Genomic DNA, 19812 nt, shown 5'->3' on the forward strand with positions numbered 1-19812 from the left:
AGAGAGAGAGAGAGGATAATATCACGTAGAAGAATGTAAGTGTAATCCTGGCCATCCATTGAGAATAGACGGCCGAGATCTTTTTATGAGGCAGTATTAGCAGAGGTTTATTAGGGATCCGGATCCTCTCCTCATAATTCTCTGCTAATACTTCCTCATAAATGAATCTGGACCATCCAATTTTAATGGATGGCCAGGATTTCTCTTGCTTTGTTTGTAGAGATATTTTCGTCTATCCCGTTCTCTTCCTCATTATCTCAAATTCTCCATTCTCAAACCCGTTTCTCAAATTTCACTCACACGGTCACATTCACACCTTCGATCTGTCTCTCATCTCTCTCTTCTCTCTCTTTCGAATTCTCTCCATGGGAGAGCGCAGCGGTGGTAGTAATGATAAAGTTTTCAATATAATGGCATCTCAGACATCTCGACGACCAGAACCGGTCATAATTGATTTGAGGAGAAGGGAGATTTGAGGACCATAGTAGATCTCAGGGCGTCTTCGGAGAAGAGCGAACGCAGATTTGAGTTGCATGTGTCAGGAATCGAAGGTCAGACCGGGGGTCGGTGCGTGTCTGGAATCGGTAATCGTCTGGATTGAGTTCATGTTTCTGTAAAGCTTCTGGATCAGGTTTTCGACTCCGGATTCGATCGATGTCGGTGTTGGAAGTAGTTCAACCGGATGAAGACTGTGATTGCTCTTAGGAAAAGGACTTGAATTTGATTGCCTTAGACCAGAGAACATCAGTCTTACTCTAAACACCACTAAAGGGACACTTTTTGGAGATGATTCACAAATGTTAATGAAGATGAATTCTGGGTTGATATTGGTATTGGAGACGATACCTAAATGAAGATAGTTAATTAGTTTTATATGTTCAGTCTTTGATCAGTATCCTTCATCTCTTCAAGATGACTGTTCAATTTGATAAAGAACGACTTGGCTATAAAATATTTTCTTTATAGTTTTAATTCTCATTCTCATATAACAGTTTTTTCTTCATCACAAATCATATATGGCTTCAGTTGCAGCGTATTAACAAGCTGGGATCTCTAATAACCTCTAATAACACGATTTTCTCGTTTCCATAACACCACAAGAACCGGTCTTTCTCATGACACATAAACCCAGTAAACAAAGAACATAGCTTTTTCCATTGAGAGACAAACATATGTTCCTCGAGACCCATCCCAGCATTCTTCCTCTTTTGGCTGCTGAATCGAGTCGAACAACAGATAGGTGATAAAATTATATGCAATAGGATTTATGTGGTGAAAGATATGAGCTTTGGGGTTGGGGTGAGAGAGGGACGAGAGAGAGAGAGATGGGAGAGAATAGATGAGAAATTTAGACGAGAATTTGGGAAGAGGAAGATAGACGAAAATATCTCTACAAACAAAGCAAGAGAAATCCTGGCCATCCATTAAGATTGGATGGTCCAGATTCATTTATGAGGAAGTATTAGAAGTATTAGCAGAGAATTATGAGGAGAGGATCCGGATCCCCCCTTTCTCCACTCTCACTCGCCCACCTAAAAGTCTCCAAACGGCAACTAACGTCAATTAACGTCCTTATTAGAAAAATGGTCCACGTTTCAAATTGGACGGTTCTAATGCCTAGGGCAGCTGCACGACTAGTGCAGGGAATAATTTTCGTATAAAGAGTATATTTTGCACGAGAGAGGTTATAAACAAAGGCAGACAGGAGGTTGCAATTGCAAGCGAGAAGGCCAGGGTTATAGAGATTGCATATATCAGTTAAACCGGTAAGACAGAAACCAAATCAGATGTTGTACAATTGTACGTTTTCCCCAAAATATATATTAGATTTAGAAATGTAAGTGTATCAGAAAATAAGACCATGCAATTTTCCATACTTTCCATTTCAATAACTGAGAAATAGAAGCACAGAACTACTTTCACTGACATGCAATCACATTTCATCTCTTGCTTCTCCTTGTGTTCTTACTATGGTGCATAAATATATTGCTGCATGTGTGGGCTTTCTTACAAAACCCTTATAAACGTGTACATTCTTGACTAGATGGATTAGGATATGTAAATAGTTAGCTTAACAATCAAAATGGGTCTATAGCTCAGTGGTAGAGCATTTGACTGCAGATCAAGAGGTCACCGGTTCGAACCCGGTTGGGCCCTTTTTAATATTTTCATCCTCTTTTTACCATTTTGTAACAAAGAGTACACAAGCTAAATACTACCATTTTCCACTTAACAAAGGAGGAAATCTATATTTACCATTTGTTTTGTAACAAAGAGTACACAAGCCAAAAACTACCATCGGTTTGATCTGAAACAAGCTTAGGTTTGCATTCACAAACAAGCATAGGCAAACAGTGAAATCAATTATATGATAATACTTGACATATCTATATAACATGCTGATATATATGACTTAATTAGGTTTGTGATTGCAACAATATTTGCTCTAAAAGTTTGGCAGAAGCTTTGAATTGGGAGAATTTACTAATTAACTACGTTTAGCTTAACTGTTTAAGATGTGGCCCTTCTCCTTTCCTCTTTTCCATTGGCTTTTATGACCATACTTTATCACCCTTGCATACAAGCTCAACATGGAAATCCAAATCCTGGCTGGGATTTTCAGTTTTGTTTTTCCAATGCAAGTAGAAGAATCCAGCAGATGCTAAAACTTATTTTCCTTTGTTCTTCCATATCACATGTATAATCTTTCAGTGAGACAGGAAAATGATAAAGAGTAGTTGTTGGTTGTTCGTTGTTACAAAGTGCTCCTATCCTTCACACAAAGGTTAAAAAAAAAGAAAAAGTTTGTACCCAAAAATGAATCGCAACCATATATTAAATAAAGTATCAAAATAAGAGTATATATTTTTTTCTGTTACTCTTATGATCTTCTTTCTGCTCTAGAAAGCAAGTGAAACAGCAGAAGGCATAAATATTGTAGGATATATGCCTTGAATTTATAAATCCTGACCATTAATTGTCACCCAGCAAAGAAATGTCATAATCCATTCTTGTGAGGCTATATATATATAAGAAAGTCATTTAGTCTCTGAAATCAATTTTATTCATATACTCAATTTCTATCCATCAATCAGCTGCATATATCTACTGAAAATGGTGAGTCATTAGTTACTGGCTAGCTAGATTTCTCTAGTAGTAGGAATATATACCGTAAATGATCTCAACATTATATACCTTTTGCAGGAGCGATCCTCAATTACCTTTCTGTTTCTGGTCATTGCTTTATCATCTACTTTTGACATTGGATATGGCCAAAACGGCACTTTCGATGTGCGAGATTTTGGTGCGACTGGGAATGGACTAAATGATGATTCTCGAGTAAAAAATCTGGACTATCTCTTTTCTAGCTTTTAACTGCTAAGAAAATTTGCATATTCAGTATATGATATTTGAGTCAGGTAAATAGTTATATTAATATATTGGACTCATTATGATGATTTATGTAATGCATGAAGGCTTTTCTTGATGCCTGGCAAAGAGCATGTGGTGCTGTTGGAGAAATACAAACCCTAAACATCCCAATCGGTAGAAAATACATGGTGAAACCAGTGCAATTCGACGGCCCTTGTAACTCAAAAAATATTGTAATTCAGGTAAATTCTATTTGTTTTGTTTCTCATTGTCTGCAAGAATGAACATGCACAGATGTCATTGGCTGATTTTTGTTTCTAATTACGTTAGTATTGTAAACTGTTATCGATCAGGTTGATGGAAGCATTGAGGCACCTTCGACGATTGGTGAGTGGACGGGATGCGAATTGGGAAGCTGGCTGGGCTTCCAAAATGTTAAAGGTCTCACCATCAAAGGAGCAGGAGTTATAGATGGCAAGGGTTCAATTTGGTGGAGGCAAAAGCCTCAAATAACTAACTACACGACGGTAATGCAATTAGTAATACTAGTGTTTATGGTATTACTTTTACAAAAGTAAAATACTACTTCAACACATCTGAGATTCTTTTTTGTGTGTATATATGTGCTGTTCGCATCCAGGGGACTAATTTTGCAGCACCCGCGGTATGTAATTTTTTTTTTTTTTTTCTAGTAAAACGTATTCTTGAATTGCTTCCTTTCATATTTTCCTTTTGTAGAGATCAAGCACTTGCCTACAATTTGCCTAGTATTTTCTTCTTGAATCGCTTGCTTTCTTCTTGATCAGTAATGCCATGAAATAATACATTTTGAGAAAAAATATGTTATACTTCTGCAGGCTCTACGATTCCGCTACTGCGATGAACTTGCCCTTAGTGGATTTACTTCTCTCAACAGCCCGAATAAGCATATCATGATACATGGTTCCAATGGTGTAGATATCTCAAGCGTTCATGTATATGCACCTGAATATAGCCCCAACACTGATGGAATTGTTCTCTATGGGTCGATGCGAGTAAATATATTCAACTCTGTCATTAAAACTGGTAATCTAATATAGTATCCTGTTCTTAAGTCAGTTATAAGGGAGTGTGTTTAATTCAAATTGGTTTTGTTCTATTATCATGCATAAATCGGATGACTATAATCGCTTAATTCAGGTGATGACTGCATTGCACTTAAGAGCGGCTGCTCCTTTGTAAACATAAGTCGTGTAGCATGTGGACCAGGTCATGGTATTAGGTATGTACTTAAGCTGTAATAAGTCACTGTATGCGTAGAATGGCAAACTGAAAGTAATCAGAGTTAGCACTTCTCTAGAATTAAGCTATGAATTTGATACAATTTCGTATATGTATGCATGTATGCTCTTAGTGTGGGAAGTTTGGGAAGACATCCTAATGATAGAGTTGAAGAAGTGAGCGTTAGGAATGTTGTCTTTTACGGAACTCAGAATGGTGCAAGAATCAAAACATTTAGGGTACGTACGTACTTTATACCTCTATCTAGCTAACATATCCCAAATAAGATCAGATGTATGCCAGCCATATCATTTCTCTTATTCGTTGTACTTGAAATATGCAGGGAGGATGTAATGGGTATATTAGAGGGATTTCGTTCAGTAATATCAGACTTGTACAGACTAGAAATCCAATTATTATTGACCAATACTACTTCAGTCGCTGGCACGCTGGCAACGGAGAGATTAAGGTGAGTGACATAACATTCAGGGGTTTCCGAGGAACATCAGCTTCCAATGAAGCAATAATACTCAAGTGCTCTAACCTGTGGTGCACCAATATTGTAATGGATCATGTCAACATATCTTCAATGATTCCTGGAAGGCCAACCTATTCTTACTGTGAGAATGCGAATGGAAGATCAAGCTTTACTACACCTGATGTTCCTTGCTTGAAAAAGCAGTGATACAGATCTCTATTATATGGTTACTGTTGCATGTACTATCAATTTGGCTGCTTCCATGTTTTGGAAGTCGCATTTGTTTCTATGTAACATGTACTCCCCCTTTATCAATAACGAATTGCATGTAAAGCCTTTCGACTTTCAACCCAAAAGAAAAGATGTTGGTGAGTATGAGGGAGGAAAGGGTTTATCAGACTTTGTAAACATCGGCCATGGAATTAATTTACCGGCCGTACTAATACCACCATTTATAAATACTGGATTCTAATTCAATTGGCCGTCCGAAATAATGAACAAATTTCATTATCATAAGAAAACATAATGAACAAATTTGATGTGTACAAAAAAAGAAAAAGAAATTTGAAGATAAGATATTTTTGGATTCACTAATTACTCTGATCAGATTGATATACAACCAAAACTTACCCAAAGATACTATTTCTTTCATATTTGGAACATGTTTAACTGAAAGATTTCAAAACAAAGAAAAAAACTGAAAGATAATGATCAAAATGCATGCTAAAATTTCTTGTGAGCTGCAGCCTGTTGGATATTTGTAAAAGCAACGGAGGTCATGGATTCACTAATAGATGTGAATGGATGGAGGGGGATTACAAAACACAAAAAAGTTGACTTCAGATGTCAAAGAGAGAGACACAAAATGCACGTCAGATTATATGATTATCCAATCCTATCCAAATAACGAATCAAAAATCTAATCAACCTAATTGGCTAGGATCTAAGGCATTAATGGTCAATAAGGGAAAATTACAGACTCTAACAATCCCAGGAAAATTAAAGCTCTATATAGGAAGGTAATGGAAGAGAGTAGCAGGCTAGGATATATCTATCGAAGTTAAGAAAATTGAATTATAGATGTGTTAAATCATTTTGTTGGCTGCATATAATACTACCGATATAATATGGTGAGGAACCCTAGCTATCTTAAACATCAATTAAGCACACACACACCTACACAGTCCATCTTACATTTTACGTTTTAACATGTATTCCATTATATATACTTACGCAGCTAAATTGCATCTATATTCGGGTGTACTGAAAGTTTCTATTTTCATTTGTGCAGGACTTGACTTCAGTTTCCTTTCTAATGTTGCTCCTTGCTTCCTCTACTTTTCACATTGGATTTGGCGATTTTAATGTGCTAGATTTCGGTGCAGCCGAAGATGGCATAGCTGATGATTCCCAAGTATCTGAAGTTCTGAACCACTAACTCGATCTCCTTAGCCTTCTTCTTTTCTAGGCTGCATTAATTCCTAGATTTGCTATCACTTTGCTATCATTGTTAAGAAAACAAAACACTATGCTTATGTACATACCCTCTTTTCATAACGTAGGTTTTATTTTCCAAGTTTAAACACACAAGATCCATTTAGGTGCTAATGACCTCCAGCTCGACAAAGGATGACTATTTTTCACTGGTGTATTTAGCATCGTTGTACAACGTAGTTCAAAGGCTTTCTGCATATATCTAGCTAAACATTACTTCTCAACTCCGAGCTAGCTTGACCTGATCTGTTTTATGATTTGTATAACAAATTATAATAGGGTTTCTTGAAGGCATGGCAAACATCATGTGGAACTGGTGCAGGTGAAAAAACCATAATCATTCCAGAACAACGATCATTCTTACTGAACTCACTGAAATTTATGGGTCCTTGCCAGGGAAGCATCGTAATTCGGGTATCTTATTCTCAAGACAGCCATTAGTTTTCTCCACAAAATATAGCATAAATGTCCGGGACTTGGCAAGAATTAATATGAGATATTTGCTATGTGTTTGCCTTTTTATAGCTTTTAGGGAATCTTGAGGCACCCTCGCATCTTGATGAATGGAGAAACTTGGCAGATTGCTGGATATGCTTTTCAAATGTGAGGGGTCTCACTCTTATGGGAACTGGACAAATCAATGGCCGTGGTTCAAATTGGTGGAACAAGCAGGTAACTAATTAACGTTTTCATATTTTCTTAATTCCAGACATGTATGAATTGCATCAGCTACAGTAACGTTTCTCTCCTAATTGGCGGGGGTTTTGTGTGTCTGTTTTGGCCGCAAATCAGACGGGCATCAAACCACCCTCGGTAAGTTATTCTGACCTGTATACTGCTCACTGCTTGTAGAATCATATATTTTAGCTATGAATTAGTTACCTCAAGTTATCAGAATTAGGACATTATGTATGTTAATTAATTACTGTTGCAGGCTCTGCAGTTCGACAATTGTGACCAACTTACCCTACATAGAGTTACTTCTATCGACAGTCCAAGAGTTCATATCACAATGCACAGTTGTACTGGTGTGCAAGTCTCAAACGTTCATATAAGTGCACCTGCAAGAAGCCCCAACACCGATGGCTTCAGTGTCGCTGGGTCAAGACATGTAAATATAAGGGATTCTGTCATTGCAACTGGTAATTCATTTAGGGTTTTTCCTCTTGATCTCATCATTAGTCATCAGTATGTCGATCAGTAGGGTTGAAAATCTTAGGCTCGATTAGTCTTGTAACTATGTTATCACTGTACGTAGGTGATGACTGCATTGCGATTAAGGGAGCTCGGCTGCTCCTTTATAAACATAACCGGTGTGCAATGTGGACCGGGTCATGGTATTAGGTATGTGAGAAAGGAATGATGCTTCTTAATTTAGTCGTAACTCGATCGTAAAATCATGAACAGAAACTTTTGAACTAGTTAAGTTACTTGGGAAGAAATCCTAAATCGATTTGGGACGGAATGAACTAATTAAATTGCAATTAGGCAAGGCATATATATGTTAATTAACATATTTTGTCATTTTGTGTGCGCTCAGTGTGGGAAGCTTAGGCAAACAAGGAGTTCCGGATATAGTTGAAGAAGTACATGTTCAGAATTGTAGATTTACCAATTCTGAAAATGGTGCAAGAATCAAGACATGGATGGTAATATAAACACATATCTAGCTTCTACATCAGTATTTTCAAGTAATATGTGCATCATCACATTTGATCATTTTGACTGATTAAATTCTTTTTGAACACATTCACTAATTTAATTATTTGTTCAGGGAGGGTACGGCCACGCCAGAGCGATATCTTTTGAGCAAATAACACTTGAAAATGCTAAGAATCCCATTATAATTAACCAACAGTATGCTGATGGAAATGAAGCAGTGAAGGTGAGTGATGTAACATTTCGTGGCTTTGAAGGAACATCAGCTTCTGATCAAGGAATAACATTAGATTGCTCAGAGTTAGGCTGCACCAACATTGTAATGGATCAAATTTCCTTAATTAAGCTCGGCCGTGCCTGGAAAGCCATTGCATTCTTATTGCAGAAATGCGCAAGGAAGATCAACCCTTACTTCACCAGATGTTCCTTGTCTACAATGATCAGAATGACATGCATAAATTGTCAGAATTCAATAATATGGAATAATTCCAATAAATAGTGATGCTTAATTAGTTCTGTACGTTGTATCATTTCGTAAGGAAATTAAGGTGTAATCTTCTCTGAAAATTATGAAATAATGTCATGGGCATGGGATAACAGCTTCTTCATTTTTAATTAAGATTGACCAATTAACTTGAACTTTGAAGAGACCAGTTAACTAGTTAGCAAACGTTCTTAGATTCATTGTTCAAACTTCACAATTAGCAATATATAAACAGCCAATTAATTCAGTTGACCAAACAAATTAATATACATGCAATTATTAATTCCAGATATATACAAGAATGTTAGAAGAATTAAGGTGATGACATTCTAATACGAACGCACAACGCAGGAATTATATTAGAGAAGATGCATACTATTAATTTGTTGACGAAAGCCTTCCCCTTTTCTGACTATATATATTGCTCTCATCCTGCTTCTTCTACATACCTACAATCACATCCACAGAACGTCTTGACTGTTAAAGATTACTACTTCTTCCGATCCACTCACAAAAATGCAGTACATATTAGTGAGCTTTTTGATATTTTACACATATTCATCTCATTTAAGCGAAATTGTATGTGGCCAAACGTTTAGTGTTCTTGATTACGATGCTGTTGGAGATGGAGACACTGATGATTCACAGGTAACTTTTCCTTATACCTATTTTTACATTCATATGTCTGTGTATGCGTCTCGGATGTAGGATTTGTCATCCGAGGTGTTAATATTGTCACATTGTCAATTTAGGCAAATGTGCATATTTGAGTATATCGTGTAATCCATATTAGGATCCTTTATATTATTAATTTTATTTTTAAACTGTCTGGAACGTGGCATATAGGCATTTGTAAGAGCATGGGAAGCTGTTTGTGGAGCTGAAACTTACGATGTACCAACACTTCAAATACCGGAGGAGAAAACGTTCTTATTGCAGCCTACGAAATTTAAAGGTCCTTGCAAATCAAATAGGGTTCATGTTCAGGTAAGAAAGTATTACATTCACAATATCATTGATGTGCAGCCCGCACGCAGAACCAATGGAACAATTTTTGGTCATTCTCATCATTACAAAACCCTCTTGGTTTTAATTGGTTTCTGTTGTTTGGGCAGGTGTTGGGGAAGCTGGTGGCACCCGAAACACCGGAAGCTTGGAAAGAGTGTGAAACCGATGTCTGGCTCACGTTTACGGATGTGCACAATCTCACTGTCAATGGTTCGGGACAAATCGACGGCCGGGGTTCATCTTGGTGGAGCAAGGCTGAACACCAAAGGCTGTACATAGATGAAAAACATAAGAATGATGATGAGGTGGTGAAGTGCCATCGACCAAAGGCTCTACACTTCCAAGGATGTCATAACCTTCTACTGACTGGACTCACTCATGTCAATAGTCCAAAAGCTCATATTAGTATAAGCAACTGCAGATATGTATATGTCGCCAATCTCACTATAACTGCACCTGAAGATAGTCCAAACACCGATGGAATTGACATCTCAAACTCGAACTATGTCAATATTCATTCCTCTTATATTGGAACTGGTAATTTGGTTTATTTAGTCATAATTTCCATTTTTCTTGTCCAATGCACGTCTTCAGTATTATTGATCAGGGAACCGACTACTATTTTTTGCTTTCCCACAGGTGATGATTGTATCGCTATCAACTCTGGATGTTCTAATCTCAACATTACCACCATCAAGTGTGGCCCAGGTCATGGAATTAGGTTTGTCCCATATTTTACCGAAACATTTAAGATAATTGAATGGTATTTTATGCATGTCTTAAAATTAACTTTGTGCCAACGTTAATGGTTACACTCAACTATAGCTAGAACACGTACTAGATCTTTAGTTTAAACCCTGGATGTACTTTGTTAAATTCTCTCTCGATTTTGAAACAGTGTGGGAAGCTTGGGACAAGATGGGGCTTATGCGACGGTGGAAAATGTATACGTGAAAAATTGCAGTTTCAGTGGAACTCAAAATGGAGTAAGAATCAAGACATGGCAGGTGATGCACTACACAGAGCTCTATACATATATTTTAGCCAAGTTAAGTTTTATCAATTCCCTAAAATTTGTTTCTCCTATTTTCTATAGGGAGGGTCTGGGTACGCCAAGAATATAACATTTGAGAAAATCAGACTTCATGCTGCTAAGAACTCAATTATCATCGACCAATATTATTGTAACGGAGGTCATGGTTGCAAAAACAAGGTAACTTTTGATCCAATGTCTCTGATGCTATACGGTTATATATACATGCATAATTGACAAATACAAAATTCTGACATGTATATTGTTGAATGTTGATGAATCTCTGTTGCATGTAGAGCTCAGCTGTAGAGATAAGTGATGTGAGGTACATGGATATCAAAGGTACTTCAGCGAAGGAGGATGCGATAATATTCAACTGCAATCAGTTTTCCGGCTGTCGCAACATCGTAATGGACAACATCAACATCACCTCAGATGTTCCCGGAGAGGAGCTATATGCCTCATGCTACAACATCAATGGAACTTCTAACAGCACCTTGCCCTGTGTAACTTGCCTGTCCAATAGTACATCCTCAGCACCGTACCCAGCTCCTCCGCCCTTAGCACCGTACGCAGCTCCTCAGGCGCTCTTAGCACCGTACTCGCCTCTGATCTAATTATATGATGTAGTGATTGCGATTTTGGCACCATGGTCGAATCTGCAAACCTTCTTTTTGTACCCTTATATATATAGAGTGAATCTACTTGTATTTTTGTCGAGGAAGAATAACATGTCCAATCTCCAATTACATCAAGTTATTATAGTTTTAATTTTCATTAAACTTATGAAAAATATTAATTCAAAATTTCAAATAACATGAATTTACTATATACTATTTGTTAAGCCAACGAGTATTGTTCGCGTTCGTGTGTGTATATACTAACCATCGTCCCTCGATGCCAATAATAATCCGCCATCACCGAAGTTAAGTCTAGTAACCTGGCCCTCTAAGGTAGGGGGTGCACGCCCTGTGCTAATTGCTACCTCGCCGCCTTCACTGAAGTTAAGCCTAGTAGCTTAGCCCTCCAAGATAGGGCGTGCACGCCCTGTGTTAATTGCCACCTCACCGTCGTCAATAATATTGGTTCATTGTACAATATCATTTCAGGTAATATCCTATTTAATGCTCCATTACAACAATCCTTGATATATATTTCCCTTCTAGTCAACATCCTGAATTTAATTATAATTATATCAGAAATTATTGTATGCACGACGTGTAAATGCACGATACAATTTTAACCGTTCATAACAATTCATATGTTGGACGTCTCTTCTGTACATATATATCATCCTATGTAAGAGCGGACCCTATTTAAGCTTCAAAATTGGAACTTTATAATAACTTTTTAAATGTTTGATTTCCCCTTGTAGCTTAAAACTATTGAAACTCTGCACTGAAAAAACAAATTTCACTTTATTAAAAACAAAAAAAAACAAATTTCACTAAAATTTGGCCGTAGACGACAATCAAAATCTAGTAAACTACATACAAAGATTACGAAAATCCAATTACTTCACTTTAACAAAAAAAATTTGAACATGAATCACAATGATTCACCTAAACTGAATTGTGACTAGAGGGAAATGCAACTAGCTAGTTCTTGTAGTAACCAAACTAATGGCACCAAAATTTAACCCTAGCAGATTCTTAAAACCCATGTCAAGAGAAGAAAGACCATAGAAGGAATATCTATAAACACTTACCTTCTGACGTAGATATACTATAAATGCAGGTGAATCACTTCAGCCCTGAGCTAATAAATTACCTCCTATCCTTATCTAAAAAGTTGAATTTCAAAGTTTTACCTGATATGGATTCTGTGTGCCAGAAATTATACCATATGTGATGATAAATTAATTGACACCATACACATAATCTAATTGTAAATTTTTACTCAATTTGACAAATAATTCTATTCCAATATATAAATGCCACCCTGCAACAGACATTCTTGCTCATTCTCATTGTCTGTTCTTCATACACTCAGTCTCAAAATGAGTACCTCCACTAATAGTGTCACCGAAGAACAACTTCACGCTTTCTATAGGATTGATCGAGAGATCTTCTCTCGATTGGTCGTGAGCTTCATGCGTGACCCAGCTGAATCTCTTATGGTCATGGCCTTATGGCAATGGCTGGAGAAGGACTACCGCAACATCCTAGTCAAGATGTCGGGGCTTGCTGACAACATAGTCAATGGCTTGGCTGATGAAGCTGTGCTTTGCTTGAGGTGTTTGGACCACACTACTAGTAACAGCTCTCTTTTATGTCTAGTGCCAAACGGTGGAATGATCCTCACCTCTACGCTCACGCAGAAGGAAATCACACTCCATATGTTCATTCAGAACAGATACACCACAATCTGTGGGGTAAAGAATTTTCTCACTAATGTTTGTGCTCGTATTTTTACCGATATTTTGCAGAGGGTTTTGCCTGGTGCGAATCCGATACTGTCACAGTTTATTCATCCACAGCAGCCCCTTGTGATTCCGGGATTTCCACATCCAGTTTTTGGTGCCCTCAATGTAATGCCTAAATTTGTTACAGACTTTACTCCCACAGGAGGGCTATGGGGCTGGAGTCCATCTATTGAGTTATCTGTCGATGATAAGACTATGTTTCTCACATTCTCTAGGGGGTTTCATGTGTCAGTGGAAGAAGTGAAGCAGCTTTTTTCAAATGTTCTTGGGATGGAGAGGTGTGTTGAAGATGTGGACATGGAAAATGTTCCTTCGGATGAACAACCATTGTATGCTAAAATGGTGTTATCTTCTGTCAAACTTGTTGATAAGATCTTGAAAGGGAATCGCGTCGCAAAGTTTCGGATCAATGGCAAGCACATTTGGGCACGAAAATATGAACGCCGAGACTAGATGGCCGGATTAGGATCAATAAGATCGAGTACTACTCTGTCTTCTAGGTTGTAAGAGAGCTTGGTTGTCACTAGAAGTACCGATATGTAGACACATTTTTGGATGAGATTGAATAATATGGCATGGATTGATTGACAAATAGTCATTTCAATGCCTTTATTTTTCTTGAGATGTGTTTTCTATTTTAAGTTCGTATAATTTATGGACGAGGACAACTTACGATATTTAGCGGTTCTTATTAAATAGTATGCATGCATTTTACGTACCGTGCATCTTGGATTTGTTGGATGATAATTAATTATTAATGACGAGTATCGATAAAAGGAATATCCACTTTGTAATAACGATAACATTTTCTCTAATCTTTTTTAAAATTTAATTACAACATTAAATTCGGTGCAACCGCATGGCCGAAATAATATCATAACATTGTAAATGCATAATAATTTAATATCATAACATTGTAAATGCATAATAATTTCATAAATTACATTAATATGTGTAAAATTTCTTAGATATGGTTGTTCATACCACGTGATGATAGGACATATCAATGGAAGTAAGTTTATGTTACAATCAAAGTTATCCATGTCTTTCTAATATGCAATACTCATGATTAATACTCCATGCATTTTCACTGACGACGTGGTACGCTTGCCCTATATAAAAATCTCTTTAACATGTCACTTGCGACTCAAGTTCGATACCACTGTGGTAACCCTTGCACTTACTCCTACATCCATATTCTCTTAAATTTTTACTTCTGATGCAAGTTAGGTATCACAATGCATGGTGAACTAGGGGTACATGCATTGTCCTTATTGTACTTTTATCAGGTCATTTGATTTTTAATTTGTTCTACTAATTACTTAATTAGTATGATTTGAAAGGAGTTTTGTATCGCAGGACAAGAGTTGCGCTAGTTTTCCTTGGTCATAAACCCATCACAATGTAAGTCAACTCCTGCTAGATAAGCCGCCCGAAATACAAACCATGGCATCTAAAATTTGCAACAGTCCATTCCCAAAACTCCATTCAAAGATTAACCTTGACACAAAATTAAGAAAAATAGCAGAAAACAACAACTAAGAACAACCTAAAATTCAAATAGATCAATCTTGGTCAAATGAGAAGTACAATATCTTATATAATAGTAACCTTTAGTTTCCATCCCCCTATATATATGCACATATGATTATCCGCTTTGTTTAATTTAGGTTGTAGCTCTCATCTACAGCTATGCTTTTTCTACTCTTCTTCTTTACATTTCTTCTTATTCACAACAACCAAGCATCCTTGAATGATCCCATCAGCTTCTCCTTCCCCACCTTCACTCCTCAAAGTTGCAGCAGTAAAGGTAATTTACTATGCATGGGATCAGTGACTTCAGGTGAAGGGTATTTGAGTCTCACACCAGAACAACAAGAGAGCAACTCAAGTTCTTCATCGGTTTTACCGTTATACAAAGTTGGGAGGGTTTTGTATCGGTACCCAGTTCCGGCATGGTCTTCTTATTTCTCCACAACCTTCACTGTCAGGATTTCGGCTTTCGCAAATACAACTGGCTCTGGAGATGGAATGGCATTTGTTTTTGCTCAGGATAGTAGTCCTTCTCCTCCTGATAGCTATGGCTCATTTCTTGGACTCCTAGACAGATCAACAGAAGGTTCAATCTTTCAATATTGGTTTATTTTTAGCTTAATTTCTGGTTGCAAATGAAATTTAATAAACATCTCACATATTGATCTTCGTTTAATTTTTTGAAACTGTCCAAAAATCAGGTGGGGTGATTAAGCAATTGGGAATTGAGCTAGACACTTTCATGAACCAAGAGTTCGATCCAGATGACAATCACATTGCCATTGACACAACAAGCATTATGGACCCAGTTGCAATACAGAGTCTCACCAGTTCAGGCATCAACCTCAAGAGTGGAAGAGACATCAAGTTCAGTATTGAGTATGATGGTTGGAACCAAATCCTCCATGTTTCAGCTGGCTACTCTGAGAACCCACTAGTCACCATCTTAAACCATTCAATCTCCATGTTTGACAGTACTGTTCCGAGCTTCGTCTATGTTGGTTTCACAGCCTCTACTGGAACTCTGCCTGAGAGCCACCAAGTCCGGGATTGGGTTTTCACCTCCCTTAAGTTGCCAAATCCTAGTCCTCCTGGGAATGACAAAGTGCATAAGAGAAAGACCAGGAACATTTGGCTTGTTGATGTGCCTGTTTTTCTATGTGTGTTGGTTTTGATTGCCTTTACTTACCCTTTGATAATGAGAGTTGTGAAGAGAAATCACTGTGGTGGGAATGAGAGAGAAGACATAGAAAGCAGGACAAGAAAAGCTGTAAATGCCCCTAAAATGTTTAGTTACAAGGAAATTTCAAGGGCCACCCAGAACTTCAGCAAGGAAAATCTGATTGGGGCAGGTGCATTTGGAGTTGTATACAAAGGCATCATACCAGATGACATTGATGTTCCTCCTAAAACTATTGCTGTCAAGAGGATCACAGCAACCTCCAAACAAGGTATGATCAGCTCTGTTCTTACCTGCATTTTATATGCCTGAAAAGAAAATAAATCAACCATCTTATTAGTAATGAATAAAATCATTTAGTTAGTATTGGTCAATTCTTGAAGTATCAAAGCATGCCCTCCGATGTACTTGGAAAGTTGCGTTACTACTTACTAGAATACATTTCTAAGTCATGTGTTTAGGCTATCACATTGTAGAGATCTAATCAAACAAACTATCATGTTCATTACATAATTGTGCCTACTAACGTAATGTCGTATATGGTCAAACACAATTACAGGGGAAAGGGAGTACTTTGCAGAAATATGCACAATTGGGCGCCTAAGGCACAAGAACATTGTACAACTCCAAGGCTGGTGTAACGAAAACGAAAATCGTTGCTTGATCTATGAATTCATGCCTAATGGGAGCCTCGACCGTTACATTGGAAAGGGCATCCTTGATTGGAAAACAAGGTACAATATCTTAACAGGTTTGGCATCAGCATTGCTGTACCTCCATGAAGAATGTGGCACCCCTGTGGTACACAGAGACATTAAACCCAACAATGTGATGTTGGACTCTGATTACAACGCTCATCTAGGTGACTTTGGCCTAGCAAGACTAATGCTACAAGATCCCGAGTTTACGATTCCCCTAGCCGGTACTCCCGGGTACTTGGCCCCGGAAGTGCTAGGGTTCGCGGGAAAAGCTACCCCGGAATCGGATGTCTATAGCTTTGGAATGGTGGTGCTAGAAGTGGTGTGTGGGAGAAGATCAAAGGGTATCTTCGACGACTATAGTTTAGTAGAAAATGTATGGAATTTGTACGCGAAAGACGAGCTGCTCGAGTGTGTGGATCAAGTAGTGTTTGATGGGAAATTTGAGGAAGAACAAGTGAAGAGGACATTGATTGTTGGCCTTGCTTGCTTGCACACAGATTTTACGCTCAGACCAAAGATAAGGAAGGTGGTGCAGATTTTGATGAACCCAAATGAGCCTCTACTGGATTTGCCAGATACAAGGCCAAGGCCTAGTGCAGTATATCTATCAGTATCTTCTTCTGCTCCCAGAACCACTAATTTTGACTCTGCTACCATGATGATATAGAATTTCACGAGGATCTTTAAGTTGATGTAAATTTTTGAGATTACTATTGTACATGTTGTAATTACGTACTTAGCTGATGTACATAGAGTGCTAGTGTAAAGAGAGAGTTGTAATTAGAGTGATTGTGTAAAGAAAGAGGGTAAAAAAAAAAATTGAAAACGAGAGAATGCGTCTGCCGGGAGTCGAACCCGGGTCTATTGCTTGGAAGGCAATTATCCTAACCGTTGGACTACAGACGCTTGTTGCTGATGTCTCAGCATATTTGAAATACTGACTAAACATTAAAGTTACCAGTCCAACTCAACGGACGCCCAAGTGGCCCATTTCTATAAAATCCTTCAAAGGCATCAAGATGCTCAGAGAAAGCTTACATCGAAAATGATTGGAATGCAAAACAGAGACTTAAAGATCTTGTGAAAGGTGAGCATCAATGAAGAAACTCAACTTATGACTTGTGTCATATATTATATAACTCATGAATACAGTCATAGGATAGGGGAGGCCATGGTGGAGGACCTTTCTTCTGATGATGCTGTTGGTTTAGTTTAGACTTTGGACCATGCCACAGTTACTGTTTGAACCCCAAATGGAGCCAAACATTAATAAAAGATCTAGTTAAAGTGACATAACAATCAGTGCTGGTAGAATTAGTTTCGGGTTTAATGTTAGTTTGGGAGGATGAATGTGTGATACTAAAATGATATTTTCGTAATGTAAGATAACATGTGAAATGGAGGACACTGTCTGCATTTCTTACCCAGTTCCTAATCCATTTTGAATAATATGATTGTTAATTAATTATTATTTATGATTCTCTTGATGAGTACGTAATTCTCCTTGGTCGATCAGTGATTAAGTTTAAATTAATTCATTTTAACTAAACTCGTGATTCATTGTATTGTATGATTTATTGGATACATCTCCATAATCAATAACTAACTAGAAAAACACTAGCTAGTGTTGTCGCAAATACCTTTGAAATCAGTTGAGAACAAAAGGCTGTGTATATATACAGAAAGGTACGAAGTATGCGCACGGCTTGAATTCGAGTGCCATCTTTGCTTGGATGGTTGTAGACTCGTAGAAAGCATGAGATATGTTTTTCTGTGTTGGCTTGGCATCTGTTGGTGTAAAGAGCTGACAATCGAGTATTAACTTTGCCATGTTTGCTACTGCATGCATTGCTTCGATGATGATGCTGATTCCTCTCATTCCCTGGCTGCTGGTCCCTGCCGGAATTGGACCAGAAAATAAGGGTCAGTTAAATTTGGACCGTCCCCAACACAATATATAAAGAATTCTAACTAGTAGTATATATATATTCTAGGGTTTTTACAGTATCTGCTCTTATGATCTACTGTGACTCTTCCTCTCTGCTCTGGCTTCTGGTTTGGCTTACTGTTTGTTCGATTCTCTGCAAACTTAAAAATGTATGCGTGTATATTAAGGTGGAAAAAAAAAATACAAAAAAACTACACGAGCTATCTGTACGAACAAGCACATATTATCATCAATTCATCACCAAATTGCTAAACACAGAGTTGCAGTCTAATTATATATGAATTATTTTGCTTATACTATACATTCAAGCCTGAAATGCATCCTTAACATTAAGATTATGGGGACATTAATGTTCAAGCCTTGGGCTAAGTCAAATCAAGTACTTGATTTGAGATTATGGGGACATGGCTATTGTTAGAGTTAGGAATTAGTAAACCCATTGATCCACAGGACGTACTACATCTCAGAGTGGTTAAATGTCCTAATCCTGCTTCGAGTCAAATTAAACATGAATTAGGAAATTGAAGCAACATGAATTTTGTTGGTAGCCAGCCTACCACTAAGGGAAATAGTCATTTAGCTAATTGACACTATATTTGATTTATTCAAGCTTCCATGGAGCTAGCTAGGAGCATGGTCCATAGCCCTTAGAAAATTTCACCACACAATTCAAGACTATTACAAGCAATAACTCGACAACCCCACCAAGTTAATTGCTTGTTGAGAAAACTTGTACTTTGACTCACTCTCATATTACAAAATTTTCAATTCCCCTAAGTGGCGGTAAAGTCCATAGAAGCATGGTGCTCGAGGGAAAATATCAACTTAATTGTATTTGCAAGTTTGGCAAACAAATAGATGATGCATACTTCTCAATTGATTTGGCAGGTAACTCATGAAAGTAGGCATGAAATTGGGATATTTGGAACCCATGTTAACATTGTGCAAGGTGAACTCAACCTAACTTAAATCTTAAAGGACATGAAATGAAAAACGATTAAGTTGGTAAGGGCAGACTTGTGGTGGAGACTCTATTCAAGTTCGATCTCCACTGCCAGCAGACTTTGTTGATTTGTGATTTGTAAATTCTTCTGTGAAAATTTATATCTGAAAACTAGTGTAACAGACATGTATTCACAATAAGTCCTTTAAGATCGAGACATATATATATATATATATTTTTTTTTTTTGAGTCGGTAATTGGGGCATTAATCCTAAGAAAAGGAAGTAAAAAAAA

General features: G+C 37.5%; 3 protein-coding genes, 2 non-coding genes and 1 pseudogene across 5 annotated transcripts; 5 read left to right on the top strand and 1 right to left on the bottom strand.

The window, feature by feature from the left end:
* The window catches only part of LOC101297807, a 9048-nt pseudogene extending 286 nt beyond the window's left edge, over positions 1-8762 (top strand).
* On the top strand, positions 2086-2157 carry TRNAC-GCA. The gene has a single exon. It is a non-coding gene; the product is annotated as a tRNA-Cys (tRNA).
* Positions 8763-9263: 501 nt separating the features above from the next.
* LOC101298095 (probable polygalacturonase At3g15720-like) lies at positions 9264-11405 on the top strand. Its single transcript, XM_004292943.1, has 7 exons — positions 9264-9395; positions 9594-9734; positions 9863-10292; positions 10395-10476; positions 10654-10762; positions 10852-10968; positions 11085-11405. Exons 1-7 carry the CDS (start codon positions 9264-9266, stop codon positions 11403-11405), a joined length of 1332 nt encoding a protein of 443 aa, XP_004292991.1.
* A 1382-nt stretch (positions 11406-12787) lies between these two features.
* LOC101298393 lies at positions 12788-13666 on the top strand. Its single transcript, XM_004292944.1, has one exon. It carries the CDS (start codon positions 12788-12790, stop codon positions 13664-13666), a length of 879 nt encoding a protein of 292 aa, XP_004292992.1.
* Positions 13667-15037: 1371 nt separating this feature from the next.
* On the top strand, positions 15038-17294 carry LOC101298683 (probable L-type lectin-domain containing receptor kinase S.5-like). Its single transcript, XM_004292945.1, has 3 exons — positions 15038-15332; positions 15448-16197; positions 16486-17294. The coding sequence occupies exons 1-3, from the start codon at positions 15038-15040 to the stop codon at positions 17292-17294; spliced, it is 1854 nt and encodes a 617-aa protein (XP_004292993.1).
* Positions 17295-17461: 167 nt separating this feature from the next.
* Positions 17462-17533, bottom strand: TRNAG-UCC. Its single transcript has one exon. It is a non-coding gene; the product is annotated as a tRNA-Gly (tRNA).
* Positions 17534-19812: the final 2279 nt, after the last annotated feature.

The sequence above is a fragment of the Fragaria vesca genome, linkage group LG2 (assembly GCF_000184155.1).
Source record: "Fragaria vesca subsp. vesca linkage group LG2, FraVesHawaii_1.0, whole genome shotgun sequence".
In the NCBI taxonomy this organism is placed as follows: Eukaryota; Viridiplantae; Streptophyta; class Magnoliopsida; order Rosales; family Rosaceae; genus Fragaria; species Fragaria vesca.